The 19,321-nt window shown below is 36.5% G+C and overlaps 1 protein-coding gene across 14 annotated transcripts in view; it reads right to left on the bottom strand.

Annotated features, from left to right (window-relative positions):
* LYRM7 (LYR motif containing 7) overlaps positions 1-19,321 on the bottom strand; it is an 88,961-nt gene that overhangs the window by 61,891 nt on the left and 7,749 nt on the right. For 8 of the 14 annotated variants that reach the window (XR_013992379.1, XR_013992380.1, XM_081035451.1 and 5 more), the window contains exon 4: positions 16,883-16,964. Coding sequence is in view for 9 of the 14 variants with exons in the window: in XM_081035451.1 (XP_080891577.1) it covers positions 16,883-16,964 (82 nt within the window). In the remaining 5 variants the exon portion in view is untranslated. Of the gene's footprint in view, positions 1-1,316; positions 4,174-13,223; positions 13,941-16,882; positions 16,965-19,321 lie in introns of those variants that run through there. The other 6 variants (XR_013992381.1, XR_013992382.1, XR_013992383.1 and 3 more) reach the window with 3 other exon arrangements.

Raw genomic sequence — 19,321 nt, 5'->3', positions numbered from 1 at the left:
TAGTAGAGAGAGGGGGAAAAATATTTGGCAGAGGAGAGGGATAACTGTAGAAGCAAAGTCCTTGAATAGCTACAAGGGTGCCAACCCTTCACACAAAAATCTGTGTATAACTTTTGACTCCCCCCAAAATTAAGGTGTTCCTCAAAATCCAAAGGGTATTGGTTGTAGGACCTCCCCCGTAGATACCAAAACCTGGATGCTCAAGTCCCCTGCATACAATGGCACAGATCAATGCATACTGTTGCTCTCCACATCCACAGATTCCCAACTTTGGGCCAAAAACAATAAAGGCATGTTTTGAAAAAGTCATGTGTAAGTGGATCTACAGAGTTAGAACCTGTGTTGTTCAAGAGTCAGCTGTGTAGTAACTTGGGGTATGATCAGAATCACTTTACATGTAATCAGGGAAAGGATGGGCTATTCAATAAATAATGCTGAGGCCAATTGTTTTCCCATTTAAAAAAAAGATAAAATTAGATCCCTCCCTTATATCGTAAACAAAAATAAATTCTAGATGGCATAAAGGCCCCAACATAAAAAACAAAACTTCACTGTTCAGAAGAAAATGTGTTAGAACATCTTTATGACTTTGGAGTAGAAAAGAATTTCTTAAGATAAAAAAGCAAAATCAATAAAGGGAAAGATTTTAAAATACGGATATATTAAACTCCCATACTACAGGTTTACCATAAACAGAGTTGAAAGATGAGTCACGTATTAGAAGAAGGCACTTGCATCACAGATATCTAACACAGGATTAGTACCAGAATATGTGTATATATTTCAATTTTTATGTAGATATAGTTTCCATATACATAAGAAATATACATGGGAGGTGAAAAATTATGTTGAAGCTCTTGACATATATAATTCATTTCACATACTAACTAATCTCCTCAAAAGTATTAGGAGACATTAAGGGTAATCTCTGGTTTAATGTTAAGTGTACTATGTGTAAATAATTTTGATAATGTGTTGATCTCCTAAAATTAAATTAATTTTAAGTGTGAAATTTTATATTCTGTATAGGTATACCAATATGTTTTGCCAACACACAAAGATTGCATTGAGAATCTTGTAAAAATTAAAAACCCTGTGTCATCACTGACTAGGAGAAAATACACTCTTCACTGGGAAAAACAGAATGGTAAAGATACACAGAAAAAAGAGAAACAAGAAGAATATTAAATATAATTTTATAGTTTCTACCAAGGTGGTAGAATGGTAGATTCTACCATTGGTAGATTCTACCAATGGTAGATGGTAGAATGCCAAGGTGTTATATAATACTGCCAGTCTTGTCAGGGATGGGACATGCGGAGGAACAAAAGTTATTTAAGTTTTATTGATGAAAATGAGGAGGATGCAGTCATAGATTACATTTTTACAAAGAAGTTTAGCTGTGGTCTAAGTACAGCTAATTCTACCAAGGTTAGATTATACAGTTTGACCATGGGCTACTATTTCTTTTTTTAAAAAACTAGGATTCTTTATTTCATAGTGATCTTAGGTGATTTTAATATTTTATTCATCTATCTTCAGAAAACTGATTTAAAAATGTCTTTATAGGAACACAGAGATACTCTCTATCTCTAAAAAGAAACTATTATTTGTTAGTTACAGTAATTTCAGTGCTTTAGAAAACAAAGGCCACCTTCTGTGGAGAGTTAGCATACACTGTGATATTTTGACCAATTTAATGTTTTGGGAACTAAACATCAATTCAATCTAATAATTTTAATCTAATAGTTTCATTTCACATGGGAGGAAAACCCTCCAACTTGTCAAAACACTGTATTCTCAAGTACCGTATTTTGCTGTGTATAATGCACACCCTGGTTTTTGGCCCAAACTTTCAGGGGGAAAATCTTTTTTAACTTTTTAATTCAAATTTTTATTTGTTTATATTTAGGTACTTGTTTTTTGTCTTATAAAGGAATTTTAGCATTTATTTTTTAACATATTATGGTACAAGAAATTTTATGTAACAAATAATTACAAAATACAAGAACAGATACAAGGTACAAGAAATTTTATGTACCAGTAACAAATTTACAGTATTTATGCATCATAGAAGGCCAAGAACTCTTCCTCACTGTCAATATCAGAAGTATTGTCTTTAATTTTTACATTACCGGTGTCTTCTGAAGAGTCACTTTCCTCATCCTGGTAAATTTCATCATCCTCAGTTCCATCCATTGCATTGCTGATGCCACATTTTTTAAATGATTTCACAACCACTTCCTTCTTGACACCGTTCCAAGATCTTAGGATCCAATCACAAACCTGGGTGATGGACGCTTTCTTGATTCTGCCTGTAGGTGTTAAATCATTACCAACTGACTGCATCCACGACATCCACTCTTTCTTCATTAAGGCCTTAAAAGGCTTGTTTACTGACACATCAAGAGGTTGCAGTTGGCCAGCTAGGCCACCAGGTACCACAGCAAGTTGGGTTTTCAAGTCCGCTGCAATTGCTTTTACACTTTGTGTAACATGGGCTTTGAAGTGATCGAAAACAAGCAAAGCTGTTTTTTTAAGTAATCCTCCAGGCCTTCGTGACCAGACTTTGTTAAACCAGATTTTCATGCCTTCTTCATTCATCCATCCTTTTTCATGCATGTGAACGATAACTCCACTTGGAATCTTTTCTTTCAGAAATGTTTTTCTTTTGAAGATAATCATAGGTGGTAGCTTTGTCCCATCTGCACAGCAGGCTAGAACAACAGTGAAATGTGTTTTCTCATGTCCACTAGTTTTAACAGCCATAGTATTTACTCCTTTGACGCTCACAGTAGTTCTGTTGGATGGCACATCAAATGTGAGTGGGACCTCATCCATACTGGCTATTTGGGACAGCTCAAAATTGTAAGTCTTTCGAAGATTGATAACATAAGAATGAAATTCCAAAACTTGATTCTCATAGGTTGCTGGAAGTTTTGGGGCAAGTTTCGTTCGTGTCCTCAAGCTCAAACCTTCTCTCTTCATAAAGTTAAAGCACCATTTAGGTGTCCCTGAGAAATCGTCAATGTTTTTTTCTCGTGCAATCCTCTTACCCTCTTCTTGTATCATCTTGGTCGAAACAGAGATCCCAGTTTGACGCTGCTCCAGAATCCAGGTCTTCACCTCCTGCTCCACTTCCGGCCACTTTGGAGGTTTCCCTCGCATTGCTTTCTTCTGTCTTGGCATCTGAAGAAGCTTTTCTTCCTGTTGCCTCCACAATCTGATGACACTCTCTGTGGGAGGAGGTCCAAAGTGTCTCTCGGCAGCTCTGTTGCCATGCTCTTTTGCAAATTTAATAACTGTTAGCTTAAAGCTTGCAGTGTATGAAAACCGTTTTGACATTTTCCAATAATTTTCGTAAAAATACTAGCTAGATTGCTAGCTCCTGCCTAATGTGTCTGAAGAAAAATGTCGGCCTTTGGTAATAAAGTTGGCATCACCTATCTAATCAAGTCAGAGTTACCTACTCTATGGACAACAATACATTGCTCTTTGTTTCATTTCAGTGAATCGTTGGCCGAAATTGCTTTTGTTGCAAGTTCAATGATTATTTTCGTTGCAAGTTCAACGATTATTATTTCGTTTGCAAGTTCAAACCGATTATTTTGGATATGGATATTGTTATTGATTTCTAGACTTACACTTTTAACTCATAAGCATAAATAAAAGAATCAAAAACATCTATATAGATATAGATTTAGTACTACCCATGTATAATGTGCAGCCTTATTTTTCCCTCACAAATTTGGGCAAAAAGGTGAGCATTGTACACAGCAAAATACAGTAGTTATGGCAAGACCAAAATATCCATCAAGGTCAAAGAGAAGTGAATATGATATACCACCCTAAGCATTTATTTCATATTATAAAGTTTGATTTTCAATGAAAATGAAATATCTTATGTTCTTTAGAAATACTTAACTATGGTCTGTAGTTTCAGCAATGTCCTTTCAAAGTGAAATTTAATTATAAAACAATACTTTAATTCACTCATTTTCAATATGCCAGTTCAGAGAAAAATATCTGCATTTCCAGGAGTTTTGCCAGCTATATATTTTAAGATTAAAAATTACAAAGACTTGATTTTATCCTAGAAAATTCACTGCTTCTGAGTTGGAGTATCACAATATGGCACATTTTCTATAAGAAGGTCTTTCCTAGGGACCAATTCTGAAAGAAAAACAAAAAGAGAATCATTAAGTCTAAAATTCAATACAAATGCTCATTTGCCCCTAAAATTTATAACAGTAAAATATGGAGTTTTAAGGTAAATCTTCCAGGGATATTTTATTTCAGTTCAATCATAAGGTGGAGTCCTTGATTTTAAATGGGGACTGCAGGATCCTTATTTCATATATAAAAAAATGTATGACCAACTTAACCCTTTATCATTTATTTATTAAATATAACTAACTAAATAACTGAACAGAATTAGACTAAAGCACATTATTAGCCATCTGATTATAAATTACTAACAATTAAAACCATCAATAAGAAAATGTTTTTATACTACTTCCTATACAAAAACCAAGAATGCTATCCCAATTTAAAGCTACCAAATTTTACATAGCAGTGGTTCTCAACTGGGGGTGTTTTGGGTGGTCACACCAACTGAACAATGCTACTGGACTTCAGTGGGCGGAAGCCAGGGCCTTGTGGGACAGTCTGATGCAGTGAAGAACTAACTATCCTGTTCAAAATGCCAATAGTGCCCCATTGAGAAACATAGTTAAACAACAAAAATAAATGTTGATTCCTAATTAAGACATCTTGCCAAAGTCAATTGAAGTAAAGCTCTTAGGATACAAAATTTTGAGGAGGTGCATGATTCCTCCTTTGTGTTTCTCCACAAAAGCTGAATCCCGGTGAACTGTCAAGATCAAAAAATGCTCACACCACGGTATTCAGCATTCTATGAAATAACTTGCCTACAATCTTCAAAAACATCATGGCCCTGAAAGATGAAAAAGGACTCAAGAACTGCTCCAGGTTAAGAAAGACTAAGACAACATAATGACTAAACGCCATTTGAGTGATCCTCAGTTGGATCCTAGACCAGATGGAAATGCTTTTTTCTGAGGTTATAAAAGGACATTGTCAGGACAAATGGGAAAATTTGAATAACAGAATTGTATCAATGGTAATATCCTAATTTTGATAATTATACTGTGGTTACATAAGAGAATATCCTTGTAAATTAAGGAAACATACACTGGCGTATTTTTAAGAAATACACTCTAAAGTATTTCTCCAGATCTAAACTCAAGTGGGCTGTCATGATTCTTAAAAACACTCATTTGGGGGGAAAGAGACATTATGCCTTTATTCTCAGAAAGTTTAGAAAAAAATGAGAGAGGATGATAAAGTAAATGTGGTAAAACGTTAGCGTTTGTGGAATCTGGATAAAGGAAACTGCCATATCCTTTAACTTTTCTTAAATCTTTTCTATAAATTTGAATCATTAAAATTTTTTTTAAAAAGACATCATAAAAACAAATTCAATTCAGAAAGAAAATGGAAATTCTCCTTCCATGATCTGACTAAAAATAATGCTGTTATGAGCCAGAAGGTAAATCTGGTTTACTGCAATGAAAACCAGTTAAATAAGTATTATCTAACTATTGTTTATATCTCACCTGCTTTTATCAAATCTTTGGAGGCTTCCCCAGATTATAGTTGAGGTTTTAACTTATTACAAAGGCAGTAAATTGTTCCATTTATCAAACGTGTGTGTCTAGTTTATGCTGGGCATTATACCAAGAAGTGAAGATATAGAGGTGAATGCAACAGTCTCTTCAGCAGATCATGGTGACTATAGTTCATAATATTGTATTGCGCATTTGAAAGTTGCTAAGAGAATAGATCTTAAAAGTCCTCATCACAAGAAAAAAACAATGTTGTAACTATGTACGGGGACAGATATTAACTAGACTTTTTGTGGTGAGCAATTCATAATATATACAAGCACTGAATCACTATATTGTAGACATGAAACTAGTATGTTGTATGTCAATTTTGCCTCAATAAAAAAATATCTCTCTCTTTAGCTTCATTGACTTCACAATCTACTTGGGAAAGACAAATAGATTAACCCAAATTCCACCAAACAGTGGTTTAAATGAGTAGGAGATTTAATTTTCTCATATATCAAGAAATGCAGGTTAAGGCAATCCCGGGCTACTGAAGATCCTTGGCACCATTAAGGACCCAGGCTCTTTTTCTCCTGTTCTGCTACCCTTCACGTGTGGTTTTAGTCTTCATTGTTGCTGTCACAATACATCTGCACCCCAGGAAGGAAGAGAGAAGGAAAAAGGGCAAAAGGAGAATGCTAGCTTGGCCTATACCTTTTAACAGGAAAACAATAGCCTTCTTGGAGACAACATCCAATAGATAGCTGCTTACATTGGCCAGAAAGGTGTCACGTGATCTGAGAAATCACTTTATTTGGAGTGTGTGTGTGTGTGTGTGTGTGTGTGTGTGTCTGTGTGTGGCACACTGCACCCTGAACACAGTTTTTCAGTTCGTAAGAAAGAATGGATACTGGAGAAGCAACAAGCAGCCCACCCTTTTAGCTACACAAAATGAATATGCCCCCTTCTTCCCATTTACAGAATATGTGCATTTACTACCTGAGCCCTAAGGTCTCACTCAGATTCAAATCAAGGCTCTCTAGCGATGTACTAGCCTTTCCATTAGGTCCAGTGGTGGCTCACATGGTAGATACCTATTAGGCCATAGTACAGAATAAACAGGATCCAGCAATAGAAAACATGGCAGTCGCTACTCTACAGCAAATCCTAAATCCCAGTGGACAGGAAGAGCAAGGTCTCCTTGCTTTTGGCAAAACAATAAATTTCCTAGTCAGCCAATCTGGCAACACCTAATCCTGGTTTCTGAGAGACCCAAAGACTCTCTCTGTCCACTGCTCTTCAAGGCTCCCGGTTCTGTCCTCTGGGGGATCCTGCTTGTCTGGAGATGGGGATATTGGGGAAGAAGCCCTTCTTTGAGGCTCTGAAGCTTTCATAGTCCACTTCCTGTTGATAGGAGTTCAGGGGCCCAAGGATGGCCTTAAGAATTGGACATAGCCAAGTTTCTTAGCAATACAATTCATTCAAAAACTTTATAAGCTTCGAATCTGTCCCTCCCCCGCCCCCCGCCGCCGTCATTTCTATGTACAAGTAACCAAAGGCAAACATGCTGACACAATTTTTAAGCATGAAGATTTTCATCCTTTGGCAATGGCCTCTATGTTCTGCTGAATCCCCTAAACTTTAGCTTAATGGATACTTAAGTGAGTAAATGCACCCTATATCTAATCTTTGTTTGGCAAATGAGAAGGCTTAGGGCACTGATCTTATTTCATGTTAGAGCTCAGAAGCCCCTTTCTTGTACTGGCTTTAGTGTTAGTGGATAGCAAGGAGCAAGTGGCATGTTCAACCTGCAAAGTTCTAAATTATAGGACTCTCACTCAATTAGACTTCAGAATGTGGAAAGAGTGCTGCTAGCAAAGCGGTATTTCCTTCCATCTTTGCTTTGCCGACCGATTAGCTTAGACTGCATTTATCCTCTTTTTCAATATTTTGCTGAAAGAGGTAGAAATAACCAGCACACATTGATATTCTGATTATTTCCCCTATTACTACAGTCTCAGCTGGTACTTGGTCTGTGTGCCATGAAACAGGAGGAGGCATTGACCTTCCATTTCCCCACTATAGAGCAAGATCATCAGCTTAAAGCCTGTCATGGTCAGGTCCATGGTAATCACACCTATCCCCTCATCCCTGCCTTCAATTCAACCAAATTCTCATTTTAGGTTGTGTAATTTTCAGTACCTCACTCCTGGTAACAACTCCTGTTCTTAGTTACAAGCAACAGAAGCTGACTGGCTCATTAGGCAGAATAGGCATTTTTTGTTTGTTTGTTTTTTTTTGGGACTCGAACTGGCGGCCTTCGGAGTTAGGAACATGGAGCTCTAACTGCTTGAGCCACCAGGCCGGCCCCAGAATAGGCATTTTTTAAAACAGGTTATTGGTCTAACTCACGGAATTGTTTCGAGGGCTTAAAAATGAGGCAGGCTTGCAGCTAAGCTTCCAGGAACAATGTTCAAAGCCATGCCACAGAACTGGCCTGATGATGACAACTATTGCTTATGGGGCACTAGAAGAAACTGCCACCCTTCCTACCCCCATGGAGCACAAGGTGCTACACTTCAAATGCTCCTTACGACATCAGCTCCTGCCATCACTCAAATGCCACTCTGGATCGGTACCTTAACTTTCAACCACTGACGCTGTTCCTGCCAGCAAACAGACTGTGTGCCAAGCTCATTTCTGGATGTGGATGAGTGTGCTACGCCCACATCAAATGTCTGTGCCCAGCTGCACAGGAAACTGAGGAACTGAATTTTCTACATTCTCTTTTAGGGATTTAGAACTCATTCCTGAAACAAAACAAGGACATTCAAAGGACATAACCAGAAAACCTGCCAAATTTCACTACTCCCTCCCTTCACATAACTCACCTTATTATTAGGTAATCTTTGGAATCAAAAGGCACCCTACAATTGAATTTTTCTGTATTCATTAACTGCTAACATTTTAATTAGGCCAAACATGTTACAAGTATATTTACATGTAGGATACTATTTTCACTGTAATTTTGTTTTATAGATTACAAAACCCCTGACTTTGCTCTATATAATAGATATCAAAGTACCATAACAACATTAGTTTATTGAAGTTGCCAGATCTCGACAAGGAACTACACTAAGATCATGGTTTATTTCCCACACTTTAGGCCCTGAGAAGTTTTATCTACTATGGCAATATTAAATGTATTTTTAAAGAGTAATTTCTTAAAATAAAAATCCTTAAACTCAATTATAGCTCCAAATCAAAAATTAAGATTGAAAAAAACGAAATAAATAAAAATAGAAAAGCACGAAACACTTTCAAATTCATTTTACGAGGCCAGCGTAACCCTGATACCGAAACCAGACAGGTACACTACCAAAAAAGAAAATTACAGGCCAATATCCCTGATGAACATAGATGAAAAAATCCTCAACAAAATATTAGTAAACCAAATTCAACAATACATTAAAAAAACCATACACCAGGATCAAGTGGGATTTATTCCAGGGATGCAAGAATGTTTCAACATCTACAAATCAATCATTGTGATACACTATATTAACAAAATTCGGCATAAAAATCATAGGATCAACTCAATAGATGCAAAAAAAATTTGGTAAAATTTAAATCCATTCATGATAAAAACCCAACAAAGTGGCTATTATCAAAAAGGGGGAACGTACCACATCATACAGGCCATAGATGAGAAGCCCACAGCTAACATTATACCAAGGGTGAGAAACTGAAAGTTTTCCTTTAAGATCCAAAACAAGACAAGATGCCTACTCTCACCACTTGTATTCAACATACTGGAAGTCCTAGCCAGGGCAATTAGTCAAGAAAAAGAAATAGAAGACATCCAAAGCAGAACAAAAGTAGTAAAACTGTCCCTATTTGATGACATTATATCATACACAGAAAGCCCTAAAGACTCCACCAAAAAACTGCTAGAATAAATTCCGTTGCAGGATAAAAATATCAATATATAAAAATCAACTGTGTTTCTACAATAACCAACCAGAGAAATTAAGACAACAATCCTATTTATAACTACATCAAAGAGAATAATATACCTAGGAATAAATTTAATCAGCACATTGACAACTGTAAGACATTGATGAAAAAAACTGAAGAAGAGACAAATAAATAGAAAGATATTCTGTGCTCATGGATTTGAAGAATTAATATTGTTAAAATGCTCATACTACCCAAAGCAATCTACAGATTCAGGGCAATCCTTATCAAAATTTCAATGGCATTTTTTTCAGAAATAGAACAAATAATCTCAAAATTTGTATGGAAGCACAAAAGACCCCGAATAGCCACAGCAATCTGGAGAAAGAAGAACAAAGCTAGAGTCATCACACTTCCTCCTTTTATACTACACTACAAAACTCTAGAAATCCAAACAATATGATACTGGCATAAAAACAGACACATAGATCAAAGGAATAGAGAACACAGGGCCTAGCAACAAACCCACATACATATGGTCAATTAATTTATGACAAAGGAGCCAAGAATATACAGTGGGGGAAAAAGACAGTCTCTTCAATAAATAATGTTGGAAAAACTGGACAGCCACATGCAGAAAAATGAAAATAGACGCCTATCTTACACCACATACAAAAATTAACTAAAAATGGATTAAAGATTTGAACAAAAGACCTGAAAACATAAAATTCCTAGAAGAAAACATAGGCAGTAAGCTCCCTGATGTCAGTCTTGGCAATGATTTTTTGAATTTGACATCAAAAGCAAAGGCAACAAAAAACAAACAACTGGGACTACATCAAACTAAAACGCCCCTATACAGCAAAGGAAATTATCAACAAAATGAAAAGGCAACATGTGGAACAAGAGAAAATATTTGCAAATCATTTATCTGATAGGGGCTAATATCAGAAATCTATAAAGAATTCATAAAACTCAACAACAAAGACACCAAAAGAACAACCAAATGATCCTATTAAAAAAATGGGCAGAGGGGCCGCCGGCCTGGTGGCTCAGGCGGTTAGAGCTCCGTGCTCCTAACTCCGAAGGCTGCCGGTTGGATTCCCACATGGGCCAGGGGGCTCTCAACCACAAGGTTGCCAATTCAATTCCTCGAGTCCCGCAAGGGATGGTGGGCAGCGCCCCCTGCAACTAAGATTGAACACGGCACCTTGAGCTGAGCTGCCGCTGAGCTCCCGGATGGCCCAGTTGGTTGGAGCACATCCTCTCAACCACAAAGTTGCGGGTTCGACTCCCACAAGGGATGGTGGGCTGTGCCCCCTGCAACTAGCAACGGCAACTGGACCTGGAGCTGAGCTGCGCCCCCCACAACTAAGACTGAAAGGACAACAACTTGAAGCTGAACGGCACCCTCCACAACTAAGATTGAAAGGACAACCACTTGACTTGGAAAAAAGTACACACTGTTCCCCAATAAAGTCCTGTTCCCCTTCCCCAATTAAAAAAAAAATGAGCAGAGGATCTGAATAGACATTTTTCCAAGGAAGACATTACAGATGGCCTGAACAATACATGAAAAGGTGCTCAGCATCACTATTCATCAGGGAAATGCAAATCAAAACTATGAGATATCACCTCATACCTGTCAGAATGCCCATCATCAAAAAGGGGCAGCAAATATTGGCAGAGATATGGAGGAAAAAGAACCCTTGTGTACCATTGGTAGGAAAATAAATTGGTGCAACCATTTTGGAAAACAGTATGGAGGTTACTCAAAAAATTAAAAATAGAACTACCATATGATCCAGCCATTTCTCTTCTGGATATTTATCCAAAGAAAACAAAACCACTATCTTGAAAAGATATCTGCACCCCTATGTTCACTATAGCATCTTTACTTATAATAGCCAACACACAGAAACAAACTAAGTGTCCACGACGAATGAATGAAGATGGTGTGTGTGTGTATGAGTTTATATACCATGTATATATATATATATATATATATATATATATATACATGGTATATAAACTCATACACACACACACCATCTTCATTCATATATATATGAACATATGTGTATATATATATATATATATATATATTCATATATATATATATACACATATGTATATTTGGCCACAAAAATTAGGAAATCTGCCATTGTGACAACATAGATGGACTTTGAGTACATTATGCTAAGTGAAATAAGTCAGAAATACAAATACTGTATTATCTCACTTATATGTAGAATCTTAAAAGCAAACCAATAAAAAACAACCCATAGATCCAGAGACCAGATTGGTGGTTGTCAGAGACAGGGGATGGAGGTGGGTGGGTGAAATGGACCGGGGTGGGCAAAAGGTATAAACTTCCAGTTATAAGATAAATAAGTCTGGGGGATGAAATGTACAGCATGGTGACTACAGTTGACAACACTGTATTGCATATTTGAAAGATGCTAAGAGAGTAAATATTAAAAGTTCTCATCACAAGAAAAAAAGTAACTTAGTATGGTCATGGATATTAACTAAAAACTTACTGTGGTAATCATTTTGCCACATATACATATATAAAATCATTGTGTTGTACACCTACAACTAATACAGCGCTATATGTCAATTATATCTCAATCTGAAAAATAATCTATCAATGGCATGGTTTATAAAAGTATGGTGACCAAAGAGACATTTAGGATATAACTAATTTATAGGCCATTCAACTAGTTAACTCTGCAGTTACAGAAGACATCTCTAAATATATCAAGCACACAAATATAAGTAAGTTGCAATTAAAGAGCTTGAACACAAAATTGTTTTCTTCTGAGAACCTATTCCTGACCTACCAAGTTTTGGATTTAGAGCTCTGCCTTATGCCTCAACAACACTTCTGCCTCTCTCACGGCACCAGAAGCACTGTGATGGAACATTCAATTGTCCATCTTCTACATGGTACTCTAAATTGCATAAGGACAGAAACCAGATCTGTCCAGTCCAATGTTGTATTCTCACTGTCTAGCACAACAGGCATTCAATAATGTTTGCTGAACCACATTCACTTTTCTTAGAATACAAACCGGAAGAGAGCTTCAGGCAAAGACAAGTATAAAAACCAAAGGATAGAAGTTTAAAAACACAACTGAAATAAAGAATAGCTTCCTAGAGCTTTCATTTTTTAAAAACGTATCACACATTCCAGAAGTATGTCCCTATTTTGTCTGTCTTAGATACATGTCAGCAGGGAAGTAAAAAATATAGATAATGCTATTCGAAAACTAAATACTATTAACATATAGCCACCAGAAGTCCTGAGTTTTCCTGGTACTGTCTTTAATCATAAACTTGGTTATTATCCATAGAATATATGTTGGATAAAGGGCAACATATAAACCACCTGGCCATTTCCATATTAGAAAGATGGCTTAAGCAAATGTCAATAATCAATGAGAAAACAAGTATAGAACAATGAGTTAATTTCAGTATTTTTCTAAGTCATAGTTATTTTTCTACAGAATACCCAGGAAGATTAGGCTGTACCAATGATAAGAATGGTATGAATAAAAAAATATGATTAACCCAAATTCATGCACCTGAGATCATACCAAAAAAATACAGAGAAGTAGAGAATATTTAGAAAGAAAATGTTTCCCCACTATTTTTTTTTTTTTTTTTAGATTTTATTGGGGAAGGGGAACAGGACTTTATTGGGGAACAGTTTGTACTTCCAGGACTTTTTTTCCAAGTCAAGTTGTTGACTGTCAATCTTAGTTGTAAAGCGTGCTGTTCAGCTTCAAGTTGTTGTCCTTTCAGTCTTAGTTGTGGAGGGCGCAGCACAGCTCCAGGTCCAGTTGCCGTTTTCCAGTTGCAGGGGGCGCTGCCCACCGTCCCTTGCGGGAGTCCAACCGGCAACCTTGTGGTTGAGAGGACACACTCCAACCAACTGAGCCATCTGGGAGCTCAGCGGCAGCTCAGCTCAAGGTGCCGTGTTCAATCGTAGTTGCAGGGGGCACAGGTCACCATCCCTTGTGGGACTCGAGGAATTGAACTGACAACCTTGTGGTTGAGAGCCCAGTGGCCAATGTGGGAATCGAACCAGCAGACTTAGGAGTTAGGAGCACGGAGCTCTAACTGCCTGAGCCACCAGGCCGGCACCTCCCCAATATTTTTTAAAGATTTTAGAAAAGAAGGAGTTTTTCTCAAATGATGAAATTATTATTGTCTCTCTAATAAATAATGTTGAAAGTATCTGCAAGGATAAGGGAAGCTTTTTTTTTTTTCGTGAAGCGATTTTTTTTTAAAAGAAAATATAAGAAATTTTGGATAAAAAAGTTCTTGAGTCAATAATTTCCACTGTAAATATTATTTGGAAGAAAAGGAAAAAAAGAGATGGATTTAGAATTCATGCATACAAGGTGATTACTCTTGCAGATGGAATATCATTTTTGATTATTTTTCAAGTTGGGACATTATGTAGTATTTTTTAGAAACACACAATCACAACTCTTTATTTGATAGCGAAGAAGGAGAATTTTAATTCTCATTTCTATATGCCAGTATAGACACTACTAAAGTATATGTAGGAATTATGCTTAAAGTACCTTTTAAAATCACAAATTAAAGGATCAAATTTGTTATATCTTGGACCCATGGGCATAAAGTAGGAAAAAGAGACCCATTTACATCTTAATAGAAAAAAATAAGGCCATTATTAAGGCAATATAGCATTATATACAAATAGTCATGGAAGAGTAAAATTTTTCAATCCTGTGGGAAAATTATACATAAAACCAAAAGATAAAAAAAAATTTAAATCAATACTGTCATTTCTAAAACCAGGCATTTGAAATGTAGATATCAAATTTAGTTATTTGAAATACCTAAATTTTTGATCATATAATACATTTACTTGTGATTACCTGTATAAAATGTCGGCTATGCTACACAAAAGCTCTAAATATCATTAAAATTAAAGTTAATGACTACAAATTTTCAATTTAGGATTGACTATGTTTATTGCCCTTATAAATGTAACTCAGATCTAATAATTTCTGATAAATCCTCATGAACTAAAAGTAACTTTAAAAGTACACTTATACTACTAGATATCACGATTTATTACAAGACTGTAGTAACCAAGACATTATGGTATATGATGCAGGGACAGAAAAACAAACTAACTGAAGAGATTATGAAATCCAGAAACAGATGCACACATATACATATACAGTTATTTGACATTAAGACAAAGGTGACCCTGCAGTATAGTAGGGAGAGAGAAATCTTTTCAATAAATGCTGGCTCAATTGAATATTCTCATGTAAAAAGTAAATTCTGACTGTGATTTCATACCACATATAAAAATCAACTCTAGTTGATATAAACAACCAAATGGAAAAGACCAAACAATAAAGCTTTCGAAAGAAAACATCTCTTCATAAACTTGCTTTAAAATGTTTTAAACAGGATTTAAAAGTATAGCAGGTTCTCGAATAATGCTGTTTTGTTCAACCTTGTTTTGTTGTAAGTTGATGAGATGCCTAGGAACTTAACTCTTGTTTATATCAATTAGCCTGTGGTAAAAGTGTTGCTTATATGTTACTTATATGTTAAAGTCATTTATATGTTGCTTCACTTAAAGTCGCAGAACCTACTGGTGACGTTAAGGACTTACTATACTAGCCATAAAGGAAAAAAAGGATAAACTGGACTGCATGAAAATTAAGAACTTCTCATCAAAAGACAACATTGCCAAAACGAAAAAGCAAGCCAGAGAGTAGAAGATGCTCATAATATATTTATCCAACAAAAGATCTGTGTTCAGAACATATAAAGAATTCCCTCAAACCAATAATGAAAAGGCAGATAACCACTTAGAAAAATGGGCAAAAGACTTGACGAGCCACATCATAAAAAAACTGACCATAAAACAACTGAAAAGGTGCTAGTACTTCATTAGTTACCAGAGAAATGCGAATTAAAATCACCAGGTGATGCCATTATAGAAGCACCAGAAAGGCTAACAGTTAAGAGACGCACAGTACCAAATGCTGGTGAGGATATACAGTAACTGGAGCTCCGACAGCGCTTCTGGAGTGTACACTAGTCTAACCACTCTGGAAAACTGGTCAGCAGTATCTACTAAAGATGCATGAACATGGAATCCGTATGACCCGGAAATTTCACAGCTAGATAGACATACACTGAAGAAAATACATTACATATGTATGTGTGTGTGTGCATGCGCGCACACATGCATTTTTTTAAACCAAAGGCACACAGAAGAATGTTCACAGCCTCATTATTCATTACAGTCCAAAATTAGGAACAACCCAAATGAACAATAGAAGGGATAAATTGTGGTATAGTCAAACAATCTTCATAGAAATGTTGCTACACAAAAATATAGATGGATCTCACAAATACATAATGTTCAGAGAAAGAAGCAGACAAAACAGCAATTCTATATGATTCCATTTATATGCAGTTCAAACACTTTATTAAATTAAAACTCAATAGTGTTAAAATTTAGGACACTGGTGATCCTTGTGGGGAAGGGGTGACTGGGAGGGACACAGGGCAGGAGGGGGCTTTGGGGATACTGGTAATATTACGCAACTTGATGTAGATGTTGGTTAAGTGAATATGTCACTATGAATATGAAAACTCACTGGGCTATATAGTTATAAATTGGGCACTTTTCTGTTTCTGTTATACTTCAACAGTTTAAAGAAAAAAAGCCTTTCAAAAATTTTTAATGTCATCTGTTGTTGTTGTTGTTACCATCCCCAAAGACATTTTATGGACTAAAAACACCATATAATGTGAAATGAGATTCTGCTGAAGCCCCATCAGGAATCTGGAGGTAGAATGGAGGGTTCCCTACTATATTTCCATTTCCTGTAATCCCAATTCTTCTGAATTTAAATAACTCTAATCACAGAATAAAAGGTAAAGAAACAGACTTAGTCTAGGTAGGTGATAAATGATACTAGAAATATTAAGAACCCAAAATAAATATGATAACAAAATCATACTGTCTTTATAACTGTAGTTTTGTAATATAACCATCAGTTCCAATTAAAAAGAAAAAAATTCAAAAGAAAAAGAAAAAAATCTGGTAAAACAACGTTTCATAATTCAGCATTTTTAAATGGTATCCTTACAAATGTATACAATATATATAACATTAGGAAAAATAAGCTGTTTTACTAATCAGTATTAAAAGCACTGCAAATATTCAATATTTTAAACCACACTGCTATCAGAAAACATTGTTCTTCAATTTTACTTACTCAGTGTATTGTGGTCTGTGTGAATACCTTGTATAACAGATGTTCTGAGTAACAATTCAACATCGGAGCCTATTTTTATTAGCTGTAAAGAAAACCAAACAAATAGAATAAATCCTTCAGGTGTTTTTTTCATTGGTTCCTATGAAAGGATTGTTTTTGAAAACTATAGGTTTACTATAATTTCCTTTTAGGTAATACTGCCTTTAAGTTTTTGTAACCATTCCAAATGCACAGAAAGCTCAGACATAGGTGCAAACTTTCACCCATCCATTCCACATTTTGTTCCAGAACAGATTTAGAGTATTTTTTGTTTTATATATACTACAATGTATATAAAATGCACAGCTTTTTGGGGAGATTGAATCTTTCTTTTCTAGAGTTGGATGTTCTGAACACTACAGAGTATTGGATTAGGAGAACACTTGGACTCCAACTCTGGCTCTGTCCTTAAATCTACGGCCTTGGGTTAATAATCTACGGAGTTTAAAACCTCATCAAATGCAAAATGAAGAACTGGACTAGAACAGTAATTCTCAAAGCTCCCGAGGGACCTTGAGACCCTTTATAGGGACCTATGAAGTCAAAATAATTTTTATAATATTAGAGCCTTCTTCACTGTTTGAGTGCTGAGCAGAAGCAGTAGAGCTTTTTCTATGAAATGTCAGTTTTTAATGAACCACTGACAGATAAACTATGATTATTTAGACTTGGGTATTTGGCAGACTTTTTTCTTGAAAATGAGTGAAGTGAGTTGGTCACTTCAAGAAAACAACTGACAGGGCCGGCCTGATGGCTCAGGAGGCTAGAGCTCCATGCTCCTAATTCCGAAGGCTGCAGGTTCGATTCCTACGTGGGCCAGTGGGCTCTCAACCACAAGGTTGCCGGTTTAACTCCTTGAGTCCTGCAAGGGATGGTGGGCAGCGCCCCCTGCAACTAGCAACTGGCCACTGGACCTGGAGCTGAGCTGCACCCTCCACAACTAAGACTGAAAGGACAACAACTTGAAGCTGAACGGCACTCTCCACAACTAAGATTGAAAGGACAACAACTTGACTTGGAAAAAAGGCCTGGAAGTACACACTGTTCCCCAATAAAGTCCTGTTCCCCTTCCCCAATTAATAAAAAAAAAAGAAAAAGAAGAAGACAACTGATAGTTTTTGCTGACAATGTTAAAATTCAAGCTTTCAAGCAAAAATTGGAATTCTGGAGAACATATCTACTACCATGAGGTTGACAGCTTCCCAATACTTTTTTTGTACTGGTGTTTCTGATGAGATGAATATTGATGTTAATAGATGTAATTTTAAAATGTTACATATTGAATCACATCAACATTTGGAAGCTTTGCATTGCTTAGTGAACCTGTATTTTCCAAACCATCAGTGCCTGTTACAAAATGATGCATGGGTACAACATCCGTTCAAAGGGAAAGATATATTAAAATCTATTGGTCCACTAAGTGTAGACTTGAGGGCATGTGGGAGAAGAATGTCCTGGGAAGAAGCAACAGCACAGATGTCCTAAGACAAGAAAGTCCTTGGTAAATTCCAGCACCCTCAAAGAAGGCTCTGAGACGGGAAGAGTGTGCGGGGTGTGGTAAGTTGAGGCAGGGAGTTCACAGGGGTCAGATGATAAAGTCTTAGAGGTCATCAGATAGGGACTTCAGATACTGCTCCGAATGGGATGAGGAGTCATGGTGGCTGTGAGTAGGAGACTGATAGAATATGCCTTTTTTAAAAAGGCTTACCCTGCCTTTAAAAGTATTGCAAATAGGCTGTAGGAAGTTAGGGCAAAAGCAAAAGGTTCACTAGGAGACTGTTGTAACAATTCAGTGAGAGATGATTGAACCAGGAGATAATGATGGGGAGGATAAGAAATGGAAATACCAGGGGTACCAAAAAATATATACAAGTGGACACTTCGGTCAACAATGGTCAAGCAGTAGTTCACCGTAATCAGAAGTGTTTGGACGCTGATGGCAACCACTTTGAGCACCTCTTGTAACTGCAGAAGTCAAACGTGACTTGTTTTCACCTTTTGTTATCGGTATATATTATTACAATTTTAATACAGTTTTTCCCTTTCTTAAAATGTGTATACATGTTTTTGGCACCCTCTGTATTTTGAGGGTAAGCCCATAGTATTTACTGCCAGATTGGATCTAAGTGTGAGAGAAGAAAAGCAATCAAGAAAGAGAGCACCAAGGTTTTTGGTGTGAACATCAAAAGGAGGGAACTGCCATTAACTGACATGGAGAAGGAAGAACAAAGCTTCACATCCTGACAGACCTGAGAAGGGGCCCAATAGAATAGACATAGGAAAAAACATGGGCCTCCTCATCCACTGGAGGTGCATAAACCGAGTGGAGTCCTAGGTCTAAGGCTGGGAACAAGGCTAGATGAGGAACAAGGGATTAGGGGAGATCAGAGGGAATGAGCA

Source organism: Rhinolophus hipposideros (genome assembly GCF_964194185.1).
Source record: "Rhinolophus hipposideros genome assembly, chromosome: 23".
NCBI classification, from domain to species: domain Eukaryota; kingdom Metazoa; phylum Chordata; class Mammalia; order Chiroptera; family Rhinolophidae; genus Rhinolophus; species Rhinolophus hipposideros.
This window is presented reverse-complemented; position numbering and strand designations above follow the sequence as displayed.